Here is a 20,195-nt window from a genome sequence, read left to right as displayed (position 1 = left end):
AATCGAGCATCTTGTTTCACACAGCAAGTATCTTCCCAGTAGGGGTACTGGACTTGAATCACAGACTACGAATTTGTGCAATTCATGGAGGTTGCCAATTTTAACATGAACTTGTTCTGTAATTGGGTTGGTCAAATACTGATTTGCTACTACTGCAATCTGAACTGTTTTGCCTGAAAGGGGCAAGTTTGGAACCTCAACTGATTCTACTGGAGAACGTGTAGCTCCTGTGTCAACCAAGAACAAAACTCTGTGACCCATGACTTTTCCCCTCACACAGTGACCTTTCTGATCTATTTCTAAGGAGGTTCCAAGCACACATGTCTCCTCTTCTGAACTTTTGCTCACCCAGTCATCATTTATTCCATTTTCACTGTGTAACGGAATTGGTGTACTGTGCTATTACTTTGGTTAAGCATCTGACCTGTGACCTGTTGAGAAAGCATCATTTGCTGCTGTTCCGTTGGGGTTTGAGGTATTTGAGTTTGCTGTCTAGGTACCATGCAAATCCGCTGCTCTATTGGCTGCAACTGTGTCATTTGTACTCATGGCATTTGCACCTGCTGCGTGGGTTGAAGATTTTGCATCTGATTCATATTACTTTGAAAATTTGGATTAGTACCTCTCATTCTCTGTCCTCTCATGTTCTGGAATGAATTGACTTCATTAGTTTGCTGAACAACACCTTCCTGCACCAACATCGGACACTCCCGTTCCCAATGTCCGACAGCTCCGCAAGCGTGACAAGGCAACAATTTCTTCATCCCCTGCACATCATCTGGTCTGCTATTCATATTACCTCTGCAACCTCTACCTCTCATCTGGGGCTGAAATACCAAGTTTCCCTGCTGCTGTCACAGTAGCAGTTGTGGTAAATTCCCTTGCATGCCTGTCTGTGCAGCTTTAATCTGTATCACCATCACCTTCTCTTTCAGCTTTTTCTGCTTCAACTCAATTTCATCACTACAGTACTTTGCATACTGCAACACCTCATCAATTGGCTTTGCTTGCCAGCAAATCAAATGATTCTTAATCATCTGGCTAATTTCAGGTCTCAATCCTTCCACAAATATGAACACAAAATGAATCATGTCCTTCGCCTCAAGTGTCTCTGTACCACTGTAATGCTTGAACGCCTGTAACAATCTCTCATAATACGCATATATCGACTCCTCTGCTTCCTGAGCTGTCCTGTCAATTCTCTGCCAATCAATGTTCTTGGGCGAAATTCTCATTTTCAGAAATTCAATCACCTTATAGTAATATTTCATTACCTCGGTGGATGGTGCACCTGTAATTTTTTCTCTCACTGGTTCTCTTGTTGGCCAATCTATACTCCTCTTACACTGTATCCACAGATCAAGTGGGACCACTATCCGTAATAAAGTGTTAAAACCCTCAGACAGGTACTTGGCAAGTTTTACAAACCTTTCTGTCTGCTGGTACCATTCTACTGCTTCTCTCGCAATTTTAGATAATCATTTGTAAATGATAGAAAAGCACTTCTGCTCCAAGGGACATGAAAAAAACTCCCTCCTGGAATCTCTCTCATTGGTAAAATCTTCACTGGATCTTGGTCCTACTGCACATTTGCAGTCAGCTCCACAGAATCCCTTTTCCTTTTGTCTCTTTTCTTTACCCATCTGCCTTTGCATATGTCTAATGCACCCCAAGTCTGGGCAATTTGAAGTAATTCCCTAAAATGTGCCTTCATTCCGGCATATCTCATGTGTTCAAAATATTTAGTCTCAAAATCTAATCTGTAACTCCTTTTCAAATGCTTTGTTTTCTCTATTTCTGTGCCATACTTCCCTGCCAGGTCTGGTAGCTTCTGATGCACATTGCTCACTTCCCTTGTAATCCAAGGGCATAGGTATCTCAACTCTGCTTCTGTGCAGGATTCTAACATGTTCATACCCATAGTTCCCTCAAGGAGCTCACCCGCTTCCATGCTTAGTTTGGCATAATTCAAACACTCCTCTCCCTTAGGAACACTCTGTGGGGTACCCAGCTTGTCTAACCATTCAGTCAGCTGCTAAGCAGTCAAACCTTGCGACAAGATGTTGCTAGCCTGTACCTGTAGCATCTGCTGCGCAAATGCATTTGGGGTCTGCGGTGTCAGTAATTTCAAACTCTGGCTAATGTTTGACCCTATTGTAGTATCTGGAAGTACTCTGAATGGACTAAGGTCCAGCAGCGATCTCGATCTGCCAAAAGTCTGTCCAACAGAAGAAACTACTTGAGTGTTCTCATTATGTCCTCCCCTTATTGCATTCTGTGTCATGACGCCCTGTTCACCTATATTAGGTTTCTTTTGTGCAAATAAAGGTACGGCTAGACTAACAGTAATAGGTAGAGATGTAGCATCTGGGGTTGGTCTGGTACTTTAGTTCTGTGGGAGAGTAACTCTTGTTCTGATTCATCATTGAAGACATATCAGACTGTGTCCCTGTTACTGGAGTGAATCTCACAAACAATTCAAAAACATTTTTTGACTCCTCAAGGATTTCTGTTGATGCGTTTCAGCTTCAATTGTTTTCAAGCCTCTTCAGAACATAGAAAACATGGATACCTTGTTGGGTTTTTAATTAAAAAACCTAGTTATGTACTGGAAAATCAATGTTCACAGTTCTCTAAGGCTGCCCTTAGTGGTTAAATACTTTTGCGGCTTCCGATTCCACCTTATTTGTCTTGCAAGGGAGGGGAAACTCTCCTTCGTTCCACTGTCGGGTTGCGTGTCATCACTTTCGGGTAAGCCTTAGAGAACTGTGAACATTGATTTTCCAGTACAGTTGAATTGAATTGAAGCTGAAACGTGTTGACAGAAATCCCTGAGGAGGAATTGCATTTGTTTTTTTAATTGGACAGAAAAAAAGATGAGGCCATGTTAAAGAGTCAGAAAGGCATAATTGCCAATTGTGGTGGGCATTTGTTTTGACTACCTCAAAGGAGATGACTGCTTTGTGGAAATTAAGTATAGCAGCTCACTTGGAACAATTGGGAAGCACTTTTCCTCGATACCTTTTAAATATTGGGATATTAGTGTATTGTTTTTGTTTTGTTATGTGATGTGTTGATATTGAACAAGTGACGAGAAATTAGGTGCATGTATAAATTAGTATATGAATAATGGGGAAATAGGTAATTGTATGAAAAGAAGAGAATTCTATAATAAATATAGTACAAAGAAATATATTACATTCAGGTGAACAATTCATGTGTCACTTTGGAAATAATGAGTAGATATTGTTCCCAACTACATATGTATTATGTTGTAGGTTTGCTTTCCTGTCTACATGTAGTGGGGTTACAGGGACTGGCCCCTTTATTGATTTCATACACTGGAGTGAATCTTGGCATGACTTGTGCCTGCACTTGGGGCAGTAAAAGTGGAGTAGGTTCTGCCTGAACGAACATTGGTCTCTGGAAAACCTGTTCCGTAGGCACTATTAAGTTTGTGGTGGTTTCCACAATAGGCACATCAGGGTAAATTCTCCAAACATTTGGCAGTTGCACCTGATTTTGTAGCACTGGAGTAGTAGGTGCGTTAAGACTACTCTGCATCGGACTCTGTGTCTGGCTAGTATTAACCTGCACCGGACTCACTGTCCTATTAACCTGTGCCGGAGCTTTACATGGCTCAAACTGTGCTGGTCTCGTAAGGGGCTTCGATTCATATAGCACCATCCTTAAATGCTGTAAAACCCTCAAATTGAACAATCCATTTATAGGAAATGCTAAGTTTCCATCTTTCTCTGTCACTTTGCTCCATTGCTTTAGCCAAAGATATGGCGCGACACCCTTCTCTTCCATTACAATGTAAGCTGGTGTACATTCTGGTGGTGTAACCTCACCTACACTCATTGTAATGTACGTATCTCCCCTTAAGGTACTCTTTAAAGCTTTGAAAAATGTCATCTTTTTGACCTTTTTATTATTCAAAATTAAATCAGGAAGTGACTTTTAATCCCAGAATTCTCTTCATCCACCTTCTCAACCAATTGCGCCTCACGGACGGCTGCCAATCTGTACGCAACCTTTCTTACTAATCAACCTATCCCAGCGTGGCTCCAATGACGTCACACTCACATGTACTACAGTTGACAAAATCTCATGGCTTGTCCTCCCAAACTTCGATTCACACAGAACTAATGCAAAAATTGCGAGCACTGACCCAAAATCAAAAACAAAATCTGCAGGTTTACTATAGGAATGGTAACACAATTGCTTCAGAAACTTTACGGATTTTTCATTGACGGCTCTTCCTGCTCTTTCAGCTTCCCTGATTCGCAAGCAAAATTGAACCTGCAAATTTTACTCTCAGCTGATCAGTGGGTCTGCCCTGGTGCACATAGGACTCGCCAGATCTCATTCGAAATTCTCTTTCAATCACTTTTGACTCACACTCTGACTTGTCGACCACGCCCGTGGACAATTTTTGAGCACAAAGCACCACACATGTGAAGTTCGACGACTTCCCTACTCTCAAACTGTGGAGTATGCACACTCCTTCTACAACTTCGTTTGGAGTACGCAAACTCCCTAAACTCTCCCAAACCTCCCAATTCACCTGCGATTTGCATGAGCTGTGCAAGCACAAAACCTACTCCATTCACACCATCACTAGAATTCCGAGAACATCCTCAAACAACCATTGGCAAGATCCGAGATCCAGGGAAAGTCCTTTCAGGACTTAAGGGAACATTTTCTCTCCAATTTGTATCATTGAAAAAAATACATCCAAAACCTATACCGGGTATCTATAATGGGCTCTTAAGAAGACAAACCATCAAGCTGCTACCATGTCTGTTAGCACGTCAGACCTTGATAAGTAAACTTACAAGGAGACGCGAATATGCCGATGAACGTTTTGACTCGCATTTAAGATGTTCCCACCATAGATCCAGTACATGCAGATCAATAATCAATAACCAATCAGCAACAACAATAATCAATGATAATCAATAGCATTAATAATCAAATGGAGTCAGTAATTATCACACACCATGATCTTTCAGTCATGAATAACCACACCTTTTAGTAAAAGTTAGAACATTTATTTCCCTATATTAACAATGCTAATGTCACGAAAGATAATCTCAAAATCGAATGAAAATCATACAGAAACATCACTGGCTGTCCAAAGCGGCGAAAGAAAGGTAATCTAATCAAAGCTTGAATCACTACACATTCTAAGGTTACGGTGCAAAGTAATGGCAAGAGCAATTGCGCAAACAATATCACATACTTTTATTCAGCAAAGGAAAAACATTGAATGCTACTCCATATAGCAAACTTTCATTAGTGAGGATCCTTATCTAACGCCAGATTACCATTAGCATATTGGGCTTCATGCAAAACAATTTATTCAACACAAATTTAGGAAACATCTAACTATGGCTCTTTCAAAATAGTATGGTTTGTACCTAGAAAGAAAAATCAAATAGGCATAACATAACACGTGCGTAACAGTATACCTTTCCTCAATGGATTGGCAAGCTAAGATAGTCTTTGTCGACAGGACATCAGTTTGGTCAGCGAGGCATAAGGCAAAGTTCAGGAAACACAAAGGGCCTGATTACAACTTTGGAGGACGGTGTTAAACCGTCCCAAAAGTGGCGGATATACCACCTACCGTATTACGAGTCCATTATATCCTATGGAACTCGTAATACGGTAGGTGGTATATCCGTCACTTTTGGGACGGTTTAACACCGTCCTCCAAAGTTGTAATCAGGCCCAAAGTCTTTAAGCTTTAAAGTTATCCATGTCTCTAGATGCTCAGTAAATTATGATGGTGGCAAAAGGCAAAAGTGCAGTGGCAACTTCTCAGTGCAGTCCGGCTAAGTTGGATGTCCTAAAACTACTTCCCAAGTCCCTATTGGTCAAGGGGTCACATGTTCACACTTCGTGCAATAAAACTAAAATATCAAATCTATCATTTCTACTAGTAGTTGGTTCACATGTCGCTGATTTGCTTCTCTTGTAATGTCCTCATCGTCCGGCTCGCCAGGTCCCAATATTGTTGCAGCTTATACTCTAGTCAGTGCCTTCATGGTTCTCCTCCTGAGAAAGTCAGTCTTTAACAACATTACACTAATAATGTTACATTTTACAAGAACAGCATCTTCTATTAAGCAGTTCTCATTAGAAAGACTTTCAGCTATGAGCACATTTGGTCAGCCCAGTGGAAAATTACAATGTAATTCTCTAAGCAGACATTTATTAATCGGTTCAGAAATACAGCTTGACATGAGGACCTGCAACTAGGCCAAGACGTCAGCTAATTTAAGGCCTACAATTAGTAACGCTAATACATCATGCATAACCTTTAATATGACATATTACTACATTAATCAAACAAAGCTCCATATTTCATATTAATAAGCCATTAATTAGTACACTGCATGAACATTGGCGGCCACTCACGTGGACACATTTTCAAATGCGTGCTTTATTTTTCTCTATATTAATACATTTTTTATGCAAATCCATTACTCAGAATACATGAATATTCATTAATATTTTTATTAGAGAACCTGCTTTAGCAGAAGGCTGCCATCTTTTCTCCTAAGCACCATTAACCATTTTAAATAAGTCCTTTCCCATCTGGACGGTAATTTATGTCCACCCATTCATTAAGATAACATCCACATTATGCTTTACCTCTACCTATGAAGCTACTTTACAGATCCTATCTGGGTATCACTTGCTAAAACAGTCAGTTGCTACATTGGTAGTTAATGGATATTGCTAGGTAACCCCTACCTATCATTAGGTGACTTTCCAGATTGCTGGCACGTTTGCTGCATCAATCAATGTATCCTTGAAATTGCTCTGACAGCAGTGATTACCTTAAAAGCTTTATTCCGAAAACAAGCCTATAGAGCAAAATTGAAGATCAAAACAATAATGAGGAAGCACATCCTGTATTCAGTGGTATTTACATTAAAAAGTTACTGTGCAAGGTGTTTTGTTTTTACCAAAGTAATGATGGATAATATTGCGTGTGGCATGTGCTTGTTTTTTGTTTCATATATTTACAACTTACTGGCCTTGGTTTTGTTCTATCATATCTGCCATTTCCACACATGAAAGAAATATGCATAAGGCGTTGATACATTTACTTTACGGCTAGATACGCAGTGAGGAGGCCAGTGTTATTGCATCTGTCACCTCATTGTGGTTTAAGCATAATAATGGTAAAAATTGTGGTATGGCAAGGTCGAGCCACCATGGATCACATTTATTTTGTCTTTCCTCAGGTATTCAATGGAGTAACTTCTACCAACCCCTGGAGGAGGCAGGGGCCATGAACTTTGGATGGGCATCTGGAATGATTCTCATCGATTCCCTTATATATTTTGTGGCAGGCTGGTATTTCTCCAATGTAATTCCTGGTAAGAGTTTTTTTGTATTGATGTACATATGCATGTGCATATCCATTTTTTAAACTAGATCATCCTACGCCATATACTGAAATATCACTTTTACATTACGAAACGCGCTTTACTTTCACTAGTTTTTGTCTTTAAATTTGAAAGATACTTTTCAAAAGGATTTTTTTCTAAATAACGTTTAGATTTTTATGCTGAACTGACACAGTAAAGCACATAAAGAGATAAATCTCACCTACGGTCTCTCCGACATACACAGAACCTCCTTTTAATTGCCGAGGTTTTTCAGCTTTGAAGACACTGGGGAACACGACTAGGCAGCAGATATATCCACTTGGAAGAGGAAGACTTCACAAATACATATTGTATAATTAGCTGTAGGACATCTTCAAGTGGTGTGGTGTGGTGTAGTGCTGCCAAGGTAGAACATTAAAGGAGTGCCCTACCCCATCCAGCCCCACCCGTCTCGGACAATACCACAACACATTTTTCAGCTGGTGTGATTGTAGGACGCCAATACGCGTGGCTGTTGGACAAAGTTACACGACATCTTGGGTAATACATTCATCAAGGATGACTAGGTTTATCCTCAGTAAACGTTATCTGGACCTTTCTGTATTAATGAGGTGTGCTAATGCCATTGAGTTTCGTAATTGGCAAGCACTGCTGTGATAGTAAGTCCCTGTAAAACTTATCAACATATTTCTTTTACCTATGATCATGCATTCATTTGTGTTGTGTGGGTCGCATTCAAGTGCTGCCTTCTACTGTCTTTGTATGTGATATCATAATTTTGCTATGCGAATGTTATAGCGACATGTAAAACTCAAACTGTACATTTTACTGAAGTCGAGCTTTGATTTCCTCTTTCCCCATGTATGTCTTGTCATGTCAGCCCTTTGCGTAGTTTTGCTAATTTACCAACAGGGCTACTGGGATGGAATGTGGCAATACAGAACCAAATTATTCGTCAGGGTTTGTTAAATTAGGCACATTTTGGGCCATATTTATACTTTTTGACGCAAAACTGCGCTAACGCAGTTTTGCGGCAAAAAAATTAGCGCCGGCTAACGCCATTCTGAAGCGCCATGAGGGCGCCGTATTTATTCAATGACGTTAGCCGGCGTTAGCCGCCGGCGCTGTCTGGTGTGCGTTAAAAAAAACGACGTACACCAGGCAGCGCCGGCGTAGGGGGAAAATGGCGTATGGGCGTCCACAAATGGTGCAAGTCAGGCTGAGGCAAAATAATCACCTCAATCCGATTTGCGCCATTTTTTTACGACGCCCAACCCCCATTGAAATGACTCCTGTCTTAGCAAAGACAGGAGTCATGCCCCCTTGCCCAATGGCCATGCCCAGGGGACTTCTGTCCCCTGGGCATGGTCATTGGGCATAGTGGCATGTAGGGGGGCACAAATCAGGCCCCCCTATGCCACAATTTTTTTAAAAAAAAAATACTTACCTGGACTTACCTTAATGTCCCTGGGGTGGGTCCCTCCATCCTTGGGTGTCCTCCTGGGGTGGGCAAGGGTGGCAGGGGGTGTCCCTGGGGGCAGGGGAGGGCACCTCTGGGCTCATTCTGAGCCCACAGGTCCCTTAACGCCTGCCCTGACCCAGGCGCTAAAATCCGGCGCTAATGCGGGTTTTTTAGACCCGCCCACTCCCGGGCGTCATTTTTGCCCGGGAGTATAAATACGACGCATATGCATCGGAGTCATTTTTTAAGACGGGAACGCCTACCTTGCATATCATTAACGCAAGGAAGGTGTTCACGCAAAAAAATGACGCTAACTCCATGAACTTTGGCGCTAGACGCATCTAACGCCAAAGTATAAATATGGAGTTAGTTTTGCGTCTAATTTGCGTCGAAAAAAACGATGCAAATTCGGCGCAAACGGAGTATAAATATGCCCCTTTATGGTGTAATGCAGCGCACTGTTTTTTTATGTTATCTTTATAACACGTATTAATACTGTTTAGGCGAACGTTTCACCTAAGTAGTACGAGCCAAAGCCCTGAATACAATCGAGAAAGCTACTATTGGTGACAAGTTAACCTTTGCAAAAGTTCTGCACTTCGTGTAACATATTTATCAATACCGTTTCACCCATTTGCGCTAGAAACAATATTTTTGTAGACATCTGCAAATTATGCTGATGGAACATTAATGAAAAATGTGCTACATTTGTAAAAATGTGGTAAACATCACATTGAATTGCATAATCCCATTGACCCAATTTACCTTATTTTACTACAGCATTCGAATGGATTGTGGTTGCCAGAGGTTCACGCTGTATGGCATTTGTAGTGACTCGCTTTTGGTTGTCGACATGGCATTGGCCACATTAGTGATATTATCATCTAATGACATCCATTATAAAGCTTTTAAAAGTATCACATATTTGACATTCTGTAGCCTTCATATGTAGTTGCCAGTCCGTGCACAGTCACCAATACTGTGTTACATAGCTTTCCAGTTGGCCAGTATCAATTAGTTCATTATGCTCTCTGTTCCTGGTGCAATACTTTGTTCTCGTACATATTTGCATCTTTTGCCTCTGCTAATATTTTTTGCAGTGCGCTATAGGCAGTAACATCACAAGATGGATACAGAAAGAGAAGAGGGAGATGCATGTATCAACATACCACTCTTCTTCATCACTGACGTGCTTATGCACCACACCACATCCACAGCAAAATGACAGGCCCACTCTTCCAGCACAACACCTAAACCAGCACTTAAAAGGAATAAGGCAACCATACAACCACTCCACCATGCATGTGAACCAGGGCTGCCACGAAGCTAATAAATGTTCATTGCTATGGCACCACAGCAGGAATGCAAATGATATAATTCAATACAGTGCTGTACACACGAGCCAAATAAAAGGATATTGTTAACTAGACATGAGCTAAGTAAAAGAATATTGCTAAGGGTATACGCGCACTGACGAACTGTATGTGGTGGCTACAGTCTGCAAAGCTAATGAACTGTGGTTACATAGACTACTAAGAGTATGTCTGAAGGTCCCAGAATCCACGCTAAAAATTTACCCACTTTGAGAATCCCTTAAAAATGAGGTTCTGGAGAGAAGGGAGAGTGATGCTTTTGAGCCAGCTGGCCACTGGTATAAAGAGACCCTTGAGGCTACCCATGCCTGTTTTGAATCAGGTATCTTTAAAAAGCTTTTACATAACAAAACAGTAACACAAACCAGGCTACAATATAACCATGTATTCAGCGTTAGAGGGGTAAAGGTATAAGTGGCTCCCTAGACCCAAATCCTATTATGACAGTTGAAACATAGAACAGTCTGAGTCACAATTAAGGCCAAATATATCTACAATTTTCTCTTCTTCAACACTCCATGTCATCATCACTCAGCTTCGGGTAAGCTGAGTGACAATGACAGCCACAGGCCACTCGTTTATATCTCTGCACCAGAGGTCCTACACAGGCCTCCAGTCTGAATCCATATGATTTTGATGTCTCTCCTAACCAGAATGATACCTAACATCTTCATTTGATAATCCACTTTTATCTCTGGCACAAGTGTAACCCTAACGCACACTGTTTAATGTCAGATCAGAAATACTGTTGTTTTATACAGTCCCTTGGCTCTACCCTGGAATGGCTGAGAACGGTTCCGCCTACATCTAACCTTGGATCAATGCCTGCCCGGTGCCTTCCTTCAGCTTTTTTGCTTGTTCACTAGACGTGGACTGAGTTCTGTATGTTGGGTTAGATTTGTGTCACACTGGCATCTCTGACCTAGAGCTCAAGTTCATACTTCAGAAGCTGCCCTTGGATGGAATGTAACATCTTTCACTTTTTGTGCTGCCTACAGTAAGCTTTATAAAGATCCTTTTGAATCTGTGCATCTGTAGAGCCCTGTCAGACAACGTGAAGGGTAAGATAATGTCCGATTTTACTTGTTCTTCTAAGTCTCCCAACTACTGCATCTTCTGAATTGTGCAGAAAATATGTCTACTTGCAGATATATAGTTGCAGTGCTACCCTTTGACGAAACATCTTCTAGCTTGACCAATCTTTTTTTGGGAAGTCAGTGGAGAGCCAACCACCAGCTGTGCTGCTCTGAAACTCCCTGCTCTCTTGCCAGCACCAGGAACACCCACAAAGTCAGCTGCAGAAGGAGGAGGAGAAGCATTCACCTACTGGAGACAGTATTTGACACTGAAGCTTCAGCCTTACTATTATTATATCTTTTCTTGTGCATCCTAACACCCATAGGTCAGTTCTGGACAAGCAGTTCCCAACTGGACCCATTACTTCAGTAAGGACTTCAAACCTGGTGTGTCGCATGAAAAGTACTATACTGCATGTCTGAAGACTTTCTTATCTTATTTGCCTTCATTGGAGTATGCCAAGTGTTTTGATTAAACATTCTTGTTTCTCAGGACATTTGGATTCTTGTGCGTTGAAATATTGTTTTGTCAATGGTTACATTTATCCCATTGCGTCATGCAAGGAAACAATGTTGATGTACTTGTCTAAAGCTGGCCTTTCTTCCCATGTCCCAAAAAAATGTGTGGTCCTGATTCACAAAGGTAAATTTAGGCCAAAAATCTAAATCTAGACCTAACGTCTAACTTTACTAGTAGCAAAGTTAAACTTTTGGTCTAAGTTTAGACTTTTGGTCTATGCTTAGACCAAAAGTCTAAACTTAGATCAAAAGTCTAATTTTACTAGAAGTAAAGATATACTTTTGATCTAAGTTTCGACTTTTGGTCTAAGTGTACCTTTGTGAATCGGGCCCGTAGCCTGTGCTTTGCCTGTGTACTAGCTGCGTTTTAAAGTACACCGTTAAAGGTATCGTGCTAAACCTCATAAACAATACATTTTAACACAAGTATTTAGAAAATGCTTAAATTGGAAGACCTTAGGTTTGTAGGAGCTGAGTGAAACATTGTGTTCTGTTGTTTGCTTTGTGCTGTGTCATGATGCTTCATGTACCAGAAACATTGTGTCTGATGTTTCACGTGCTCAAAGGATCCTGGATTCCAAGCAAACAAGGCAGGCACTGGTATGATCCCCTCCTTCCTGTTTGTATCTGACTCATGTCGCTTCAATACATATTCTCATTCTGTGCATCATTTCATATTGTTTAAGGTTTTGTAAAGTTTCACATTTTTAAGACAGTCTAATGCTCCTCGTAGTCACAATGGTATCGGAGAATTTTGAGCTATCCAGAAGTACCAGAGCTCCCAGGTGATCCAAACCAATTCCTTCAACGGATTGTCACTTATGTGCAATATGAAGATCAGAGATGGTGAAAATGTGAATACACCACATTGTAACAGAAGATCCACAATAATTATGACCAGCTATTCACAGGTAGAGCACTTGACTCTCCCTATTAATCAATCTTATGTCACCCTAACCAGACTACAGGAATTCTAGTCCAAAAAATGGCAACCGTCATCTTAATGGTGTCTCGAGGATTTCTTACTGTTTTATTAAGAAATTTCATGAGGAGGGCAGAAGGTTGCAACTCAGTGATCCAGAAGAGATTTCAGTGTTCTCTGACTCACTTCACTCCTCCATCACAATGGAAAAAAGTAGACCAAAGGCAGTGAGAAGGCATAGCATTGATGACAGACACTTAGGGGCATATTTATACTCCGTTTACGCCGAATTTGCGTCGTTTTTTTCGACGCAAATTCGACGCAAAACTAACTCCATATTTATACTTTGGCGTTAGACGCGTCTAGCGCCAAAGTTCCTGGAATTAGCGTCATTTTTTTGCGTGAACACCTTCCTTGCGTTAATGATATGCAAGGTAGGCGTTCCCGTCTTAAAAAATGACTCCGATGCTATTGCGTCGGATTTATACTCCCGGGCAAAAATGACGCCCGGGAGTGGGCGGGTCTAAAAAACCCGCATTTGCGCCGGATTTTAGCGCCTGGGTCAGGGCAGGCGTTAAGGGACCTGTGGGCTCAGAATGAGCCCAGAGGTGCCCTCCCCTGCCCCCAGGGACACCCCCTGACACCCTTGCCCACCCCAGGAGGACACCCAAGGATGGAGGGACCCACCCCAGGGACATTAAGGTAAGTCCAGGTAAGTATTTTTTTGTTTTCTTTTTGTGGCATAGGGGGGCCTGATTTGTGCCCCCCTACATGCCACTATGCCCAATGACCATGCCCAGGGGACAGAAGTCCCCTGGGCATGGCCATTGGGCAAGGGGGCATGACTCCTGTCTTTGCTAAGACAGGAGTCATTTCAATGGGGGATGGGCGTCGTAAAAAAATGGCGCAAATCGGGTTAAGACGATTTTTTTGCCTCAGCCTGACTTGCCCCATTTTTAGACGCCCAAACACCATTTTTCCCTACGCCGGCGCTGCCTGGTGTACGTGGTTTTTTTTCACGTACACCAGGCAGCGCCGGTCGGCTAACGCCGGCTAACGCCATTCAATAAATACGGCGCCCGCGTGGCGCTTCAGAATGGCGTTAGCCGGCGCTAATTTTTTGGGCGCAAAACTGCGTTAGCGCAGTTTTGCGTCAAAAAGTATAAATATGGGCCCCAGAATTAGTAAAGTTACTGTTTCAGGCTCCAAGTTACTGCCTATGAACAAAAATACTTTTTTAGGTGATTAGGGCCTCAGAAATGTGGGTCAGTCTAATACAGACAGTGTAAGCAATCTTGATTTCCGATTTTTCAGTGGATAGATGACATAGTTCCAGTTTTTTGCACACTCAAAAATATTAGAACGGAGACAGAGTGCTCATTCTATAAAAATCACCATGAAATGGTAAAATACGCTGGTATATAGTAGAACAACAATCATTTAAATTAATAGGAGGTTGAGGCAGTCCAAATGGAGTAGAAGTTTGACCTGAGGAATTGACTGTAAAGAATGTGTATAAACTGCTTGGTGGGATTTCCTGATTACTACAAGTTCTACCTCAGGCATATACGGAATGCTAGTGGTGGGTAATTTGAAAACTATAACGGAAACTTAACATAAGGACAGCCCGCAGCCTAGTTTGGTCCCAGGGAGATAAAACATTGATTTTTGTTTTTGTTTAATGCAATAATGAAAATGATGGCAATGTTAGCAAAATCACTCTGCATTTAATAAACTGCAAATCAAATATTTTATGGACATATTGTGAGCAGAGAGTATTGAGCTAGTAGAGCAGATGGTGGCCTGTATCTAAAAAACACTTCAGGAAGAATATCATCAGAAGAAGTATAGCAGACAGAAGCATCACAAAGATTTACAGTAAAGTCTTTGGAGAGTCCTTGATAGTCCTTTTGGGCCACTAAATTGGGCAGTGGCACATAATGGGGTGGTAGTGCTATATGCTGCTGGGTAAGTACTAACACTCCCTTATATGCATGGCCCCAACTCTCCATGTCAACTGAAATGTTGAAATGTAATATTATGTTGTATGATAGGATATGTAAAATGCTCACAACTTCGGGGGGTGGGTCCCTATATGCACAGAAGGAAGTGTGCTGTAGGAAGGCCCCCTACAAATTATGCAAAAGCATGCAGAAACCCCCCACAATTCAGCAGTATTTCCAAAATGGACATGCCTACATTGTGAAAATTTGCCACCTGCTCTAACAGATGGAGGTTTTGCTTTTGTTCATCAGACTACAGAACTTCTGCATGTGGGATGCAGCCTTACTCATCAGTGGACGACAGCATTATTCAGTTTCCCTTCACAAGGTTGGATGTGTTGCAGGGGCCGCGGATATATACAATTGTGACAACAAAGCTGACCACATTCCACAATGTAGGCTTTGCCCTGGCCATGAAACAAAGCGGCTAGTGGTTTGATAGTTAAAATATAATTTAAAACAATTGCTGCTTTTAATGTCTGGAAAACCTAGTTCAGCCCTATATAAAGAGAAAATTGTCTTTTCATGAAATACCATACTATAATCGTTTCCCACTTTATGTTCTTTAATAGAAAATGTGCCTAATTAGATTTATATTTTGAGTTTTGAAAATGGATTTATAAGTGCAGATGATCATGAACTACTTAATTACATACCAATGAGCCTGATGCTAAATTGTGCCCGGTATAATTCTGGAAAGGTAGTTGGCTAGAAGAGAGAAGGGAAGAAATAAATGTTAAAGAAATATCATCAAGCTATATATTTTTTATAAGGGAATGGGGTGAGTGTGCATCGGCTTTATGCGTGAAGGACTGTGCCTGGGGAGAGATAATAAAGAAATGTTCCACAGAAAAATGAAGGAAATTATATAACTAATCAGGCACTCAGTTCTGGATGTCATTTTCCAATGAGTGCATTTGAAAGTCGAAATGTATGCCAGTTGGAAAAACCTACATAAAATGTCAAAATATGTCCAATAAAAACTGACCCTTTTAGTGTGTCACACATACAAATAATTCAGATTAAAGAGGCGCTTGACGTAAGCATGCTATATTAATGTTCAGTGTCATTAACTGAAAATAGATAACCAATAAATCATGTCGGATTATGTATTGTTCCATACTGCTCCAATCACTCGGCTCTTATATCTCCCCTTTAAAAACGTAAACATATTTTCCCCGGAATAAAGTAGATTGAAGTCTTCCTCGTGAAATATGTTTCACGAAAACCTGTCCTGCGGAACAACGTGGAAAATGTGCTGTAAATTGTTACAGGAGATACATTCATGGTTTTGCACAATAGCGCATGATGCGAGTTGTCAAGTCAGAATGAAATAGTGAGCAAGTTAGGTGAAACAAAGAAACCTGCAGGCAAAAGGAGTGGCATCTACTTTTTTTGGCTGGGCAATAGAACAGCATTGGGATAATAATCCCTGAACATCTGTGTTACTGTTCTGTCTCTGCATATATATGGCTTTGTTACAAATATTCCCACCTTTTCCCTTATGTGCACAGGCTGTGGGACCGTTGATGCCAAATGAACCCCACAAATAGAAGATGTGGTGCACCTTATAGACATACCCTAAGATGGGGGGGATCATGCATTGGTCATCTAACTTTGTGCTGTCAGGGTGAATCCAACATTAAGCCCTATGTCCAGGTGCCTGTGGGTTGCACCATATTAAATGGATTGAGTGCAGCAGCTGCAACCAGGGGCTATGCCTACCAGTGGTGGCTGCAACTGAACTGGGGTGGCGGGCAGAAAAAAAAAAAAAAAACAAGGAGAAGAAATGCAAAGTGTGCATGTGTCTTTGACCGGCACAACACGGCCGGGCAAACACACATTCGCACTTATGGTGTACAAACCACTCCTCCGCCAGCCCCCTCCAGCCCCGCCTTGTCCTAACCTGGCTCAGTGAAAAATAAAGTGATGATAAGGATCTGTTATTATCATTTTATATTTCTTTCTGCTGCAAGCAGCGGGGCGACGCTCTTCCGCCTTAGAAGAGGAGCCACTGCTGATGTCTACTGGCCTTTCCTTGTAAGATAAGCTTAATGACCTGTACAAATGGGGTCATTTGTTTTTTTAGGTTTGGCCTTTTATACAGCTGTACCTTTCCCTCTAGAATATTGGTTTTAAAAAATAAAATAAAAATCCTCATATACATATGTAAATGGGCTTTTAGTCCGCTTGCTTCATCTGTTTATCTGTTAAATGGTCATTCACTTTTTTTTGGGTCCACCTCAGTAAACATCATAGATGTGGGACAGCCACTTCACCCAATAGTTCCTTTTGCTTTGAGTGGCCGTATAGAGCCCGTGCATCTTGTTGAGATTTTCCTGAAATTAGGTCTTTTCTCTTTAGTTACTAAACTGATTCAAAGGTACTTTTTATTTAATTTATTTTTATATTAACTTAAATATAAATAACAGCTATTTATTTTGGCTGGACTCTTTTTTGAAAGTGTGTGTTCCATAGTGTTTCAGTGACATTGTAAAACTGCAACTGACTGCAACTTAAGTGGCAATTAACTGGAGATTTATTCTTGTCTCTTTCAAAAGTAATAATTATGAAGTGCATGGCACAACTTGGAAAATATAACTTGTAAAACATTTGCATCAGTGAACGTTTAATACATATAGAATTTTATTCCAGGCATTGGGTAGCAACAATTAGATGATGAAACGGTTTTCTTCTTTTTTATTTTTGGGTCATATGCTTGCAATAAAATTTTTTAATAAAAATGTAAGCATAAGCTTGCCAATGGCGCACCTACTGGCTTTGACAATGCTTTTTTTGCTGGTGAATGTGAACATTAAGGCCCTGATTTATACTTTTTGGTGCAAAACTGCACTAACGCAGATTTGCACCAAAACGTTTAGCACCGGCTTGCACTATTTCTGAGCACCAGCCTGGCACCACATTTATGGAATGGTGCAAGCCAATGCAAAGGATAGGCTAGCGTAAAAAAAAATGATGTTAGCCGGGTGGGGCTGGTGGTATGGAAGAAGGAGGTTTTGCACTAAAAAATGACGCTAGGCAGGTTAGAGTAAAAAAAAAAAAAATGACTCTAACCAGCCTTGCATCATTTTCTGATGCAAAACCATCCATACCACATGACTCCTGTCTTAGAAAAGACAGGAGTCATGCCCACCACCCCAATGGCCAGCACAGGGGACCAGGGTCCCCTGGGCATGGCCTTTGCGCCCAGTGCCATGTAGGGGGGCCACTTCAGGGCCCCCAATGGCACTTACAAAAACAAATACTTACCTGTACTTACCTATACTTATCTGGGATGGGGTCCCCCATCCTCCGTTGTCCCTGTGGTGTGGGTGTTCCTGGAGCCTGGGGAGGGCACCTATGGGCTTATTCCATGGTGTTTCAACATGGAAATAGGCCCACAGGTTCCCCACCGCCTGCCCTGACCCAGGCATTAAATAATGGTTCAAAGCAAGCTTTGCACCATTATTTGACCATTCCTCCCCCTGTGCGTGATTTTAGCACGGGGGATAAATTTGGAGCTAAGGCCATAGAGTAATTTTTTGCATGGGAACGCCTACTTTGCATCTCATTGATGCAAAGTAGGTTTCCACGTCCAAAAAATTACTTTAACTCCATAAATTTGGTGCTAGACAGGTATAGTGCCAAAGTATAAATATGGAGTTAGTTTTGCACCAAATTTGCATTAAAAAAAATGACGCAAATTTGGCGCAAAACAAGTATAAATATGCCCCTTAATGCATCAATTGTGAATTTTTTTTACTGTAAATGCCTCAATCATTATAGATGGAACATTCATCTTGCTTGTCTTCAATCACAATGGCTATACTTGGGTGAGCACAATTATACCCTTACTAGGAAATGGTGAGTGAAAAATGAGAGACATCGTTATCCTACAGAGAAACAAAGACAGCACGATTCTCATTTCTTCTTCCTCTGTGCCGCCATCATCTGCAAGTTCTGTTTGAAGAGAATACTCTTGGTTTCCTGGCGGCCAACTGGAAATTGTTTCTGCCTGGTGTTAAGTGAACATCAGTCCCCCATGCTTTCTCAAGTGAAAGCAGGTCGTGCCTTTCGAGAAGGCCACCCTTGAGGAGTCGGAAAGTTCTGCCTACATCTGTATTTTGGGTTTTAGAATTGTATAAATGCAGTACCGCTGCTTGGCAATGTCCTGTTATCTAACTGCCATGGAATGTAAATTTAAGCTGGAGCCACATTTGAATTCAGCGAAGACCTTTACTAAATTATTTCTACATGGACACTGTTGGTATGTGTCCTGAGTATAGATCCGTGTGCTGTTCATTTACTTGATATTAGAACTATTCCTGCTGCCTTGTTGAAAGCTTAGTGGCTTACCCTATTGATACTTCTGACATTGCCTGCATAGAAGCCCATAACCAGGCCAATAGGTCCATAAACATAAAAATGTTCCAAGAAAATATCTTATCTCCTCACTTGACAGCAGAGGAGGGCCTAACAAAGTTTGAACTACAAGAGCAGATGAGGTGAGTTGACCGTCTGTTGAGCATGCTCTCTCTGCAAATATTTGCTTTTTTATTTTTACACTTTGAGGGACGCTCATTGCTTGCCCTATCCCATTATCCAGAAGACTCCACACAGCATGGTGAACAATGGCCCATCAAAAACTAATAAGGGCAAGTGGGTCAGAAGAAATAGCCTCAAGGCATACTTACAGATCCTCTATCCCTGCCTTGCAGCACCGGGATGTCAAGAGTTCAAGTCAGATCGAGGTAGTCCAAAGAAGACCTGCATAATCCTACTGTGTGCTCTGGTGTCTCTGGGAGGCTTATTGACTCTGTGGATCAGAAAACCATTTGTTCCCCATTATTACTGGGTTCCGTCCCCCACAAAACCTCTGAGCCATTAATCCATACTACAAACTGCAGCACAATTGATCCAGAATCATTATTATCCTTAGCTCATTAGATATTCACATTTCAAAAGACCAACAAACTCTAACCTTACTTAGGAACATAAGCATGTCTTCATGGTTCCAGAACACAAAACTCTCTGAGTTATTTCAGCTTATCATTGTAGTATACTATTTCCTTCCCCTACAACTTTGCAGGTTGTATTATGGATTTTTAAAATATATTTCTGGTATTTGACAAAGGTTAGCAACCACAGTGTCCTTGTCAATGCCGTGATTTGACAGGGTGATTGAGGTCTTCCATGAACAATGTTTTGCCAACAGTGTAGTGTTTATGATATATTAGTTACCATGAACATTATCATTTTTTTTAGAACAAAGCAACAGTTTAATATTATCTCAGAATACAATGAAAGGAGTCTAATAAAAATGATGCTCAAACAATCAAAGGCATATAAATCAAAATGGTAACAATGGCCCATCAAACACTATCCTGGACATTGAGGCGTGGATTTACTAACCTTGTATGCAACACAG

At 41.2% G+C, this 20,195-nt stretch overlaps 1 protein-coding gene across 1 annotated transcript in view; it reads left to right on the top strand.

Annotated features, from left to right (window-relative positions):
* ABCA13 (ATP binding cassette subfamily A member 13) overlaps window positions 1–20,195 on the top strand; it is a 2,435,905-nt gene that overhangs the window by 874,138 nt on the left and 1,541,572 nt on the right. Inside the window, exon 26 of the mRNA XM_069216941.1 lies at window positions 7,266–7,400. Within this exon, the coding sequence (XP_069073042.1) occupies window positions 7,266–7,400 (135 nt within the window). The remainder of the gene's footprint in view (window positions 1–7,265; window positions 7,401–20,195) is intronic.

Source organism: Pleurodeles waltl, chromosome 2_1, assembly GCF_031143425.1.
Source record: "Pleurodeles waltl isolate 20211129_DDA chromosome 2_1, aPleWal1.hap1.20221129, whole genome shotgun sequence".
Lineage (NCBI taxonomy): Eukaryota > Metazoa > Chordata > Amphibia > Caudata > Salamandridae > Pleurodeles > Pleurodeles waltl.
The sequence above is the reverse complement of the archived record's forward strand: the minus strand, read 5'-3'. Positions and strand labels throughout refer to the sequence as shown.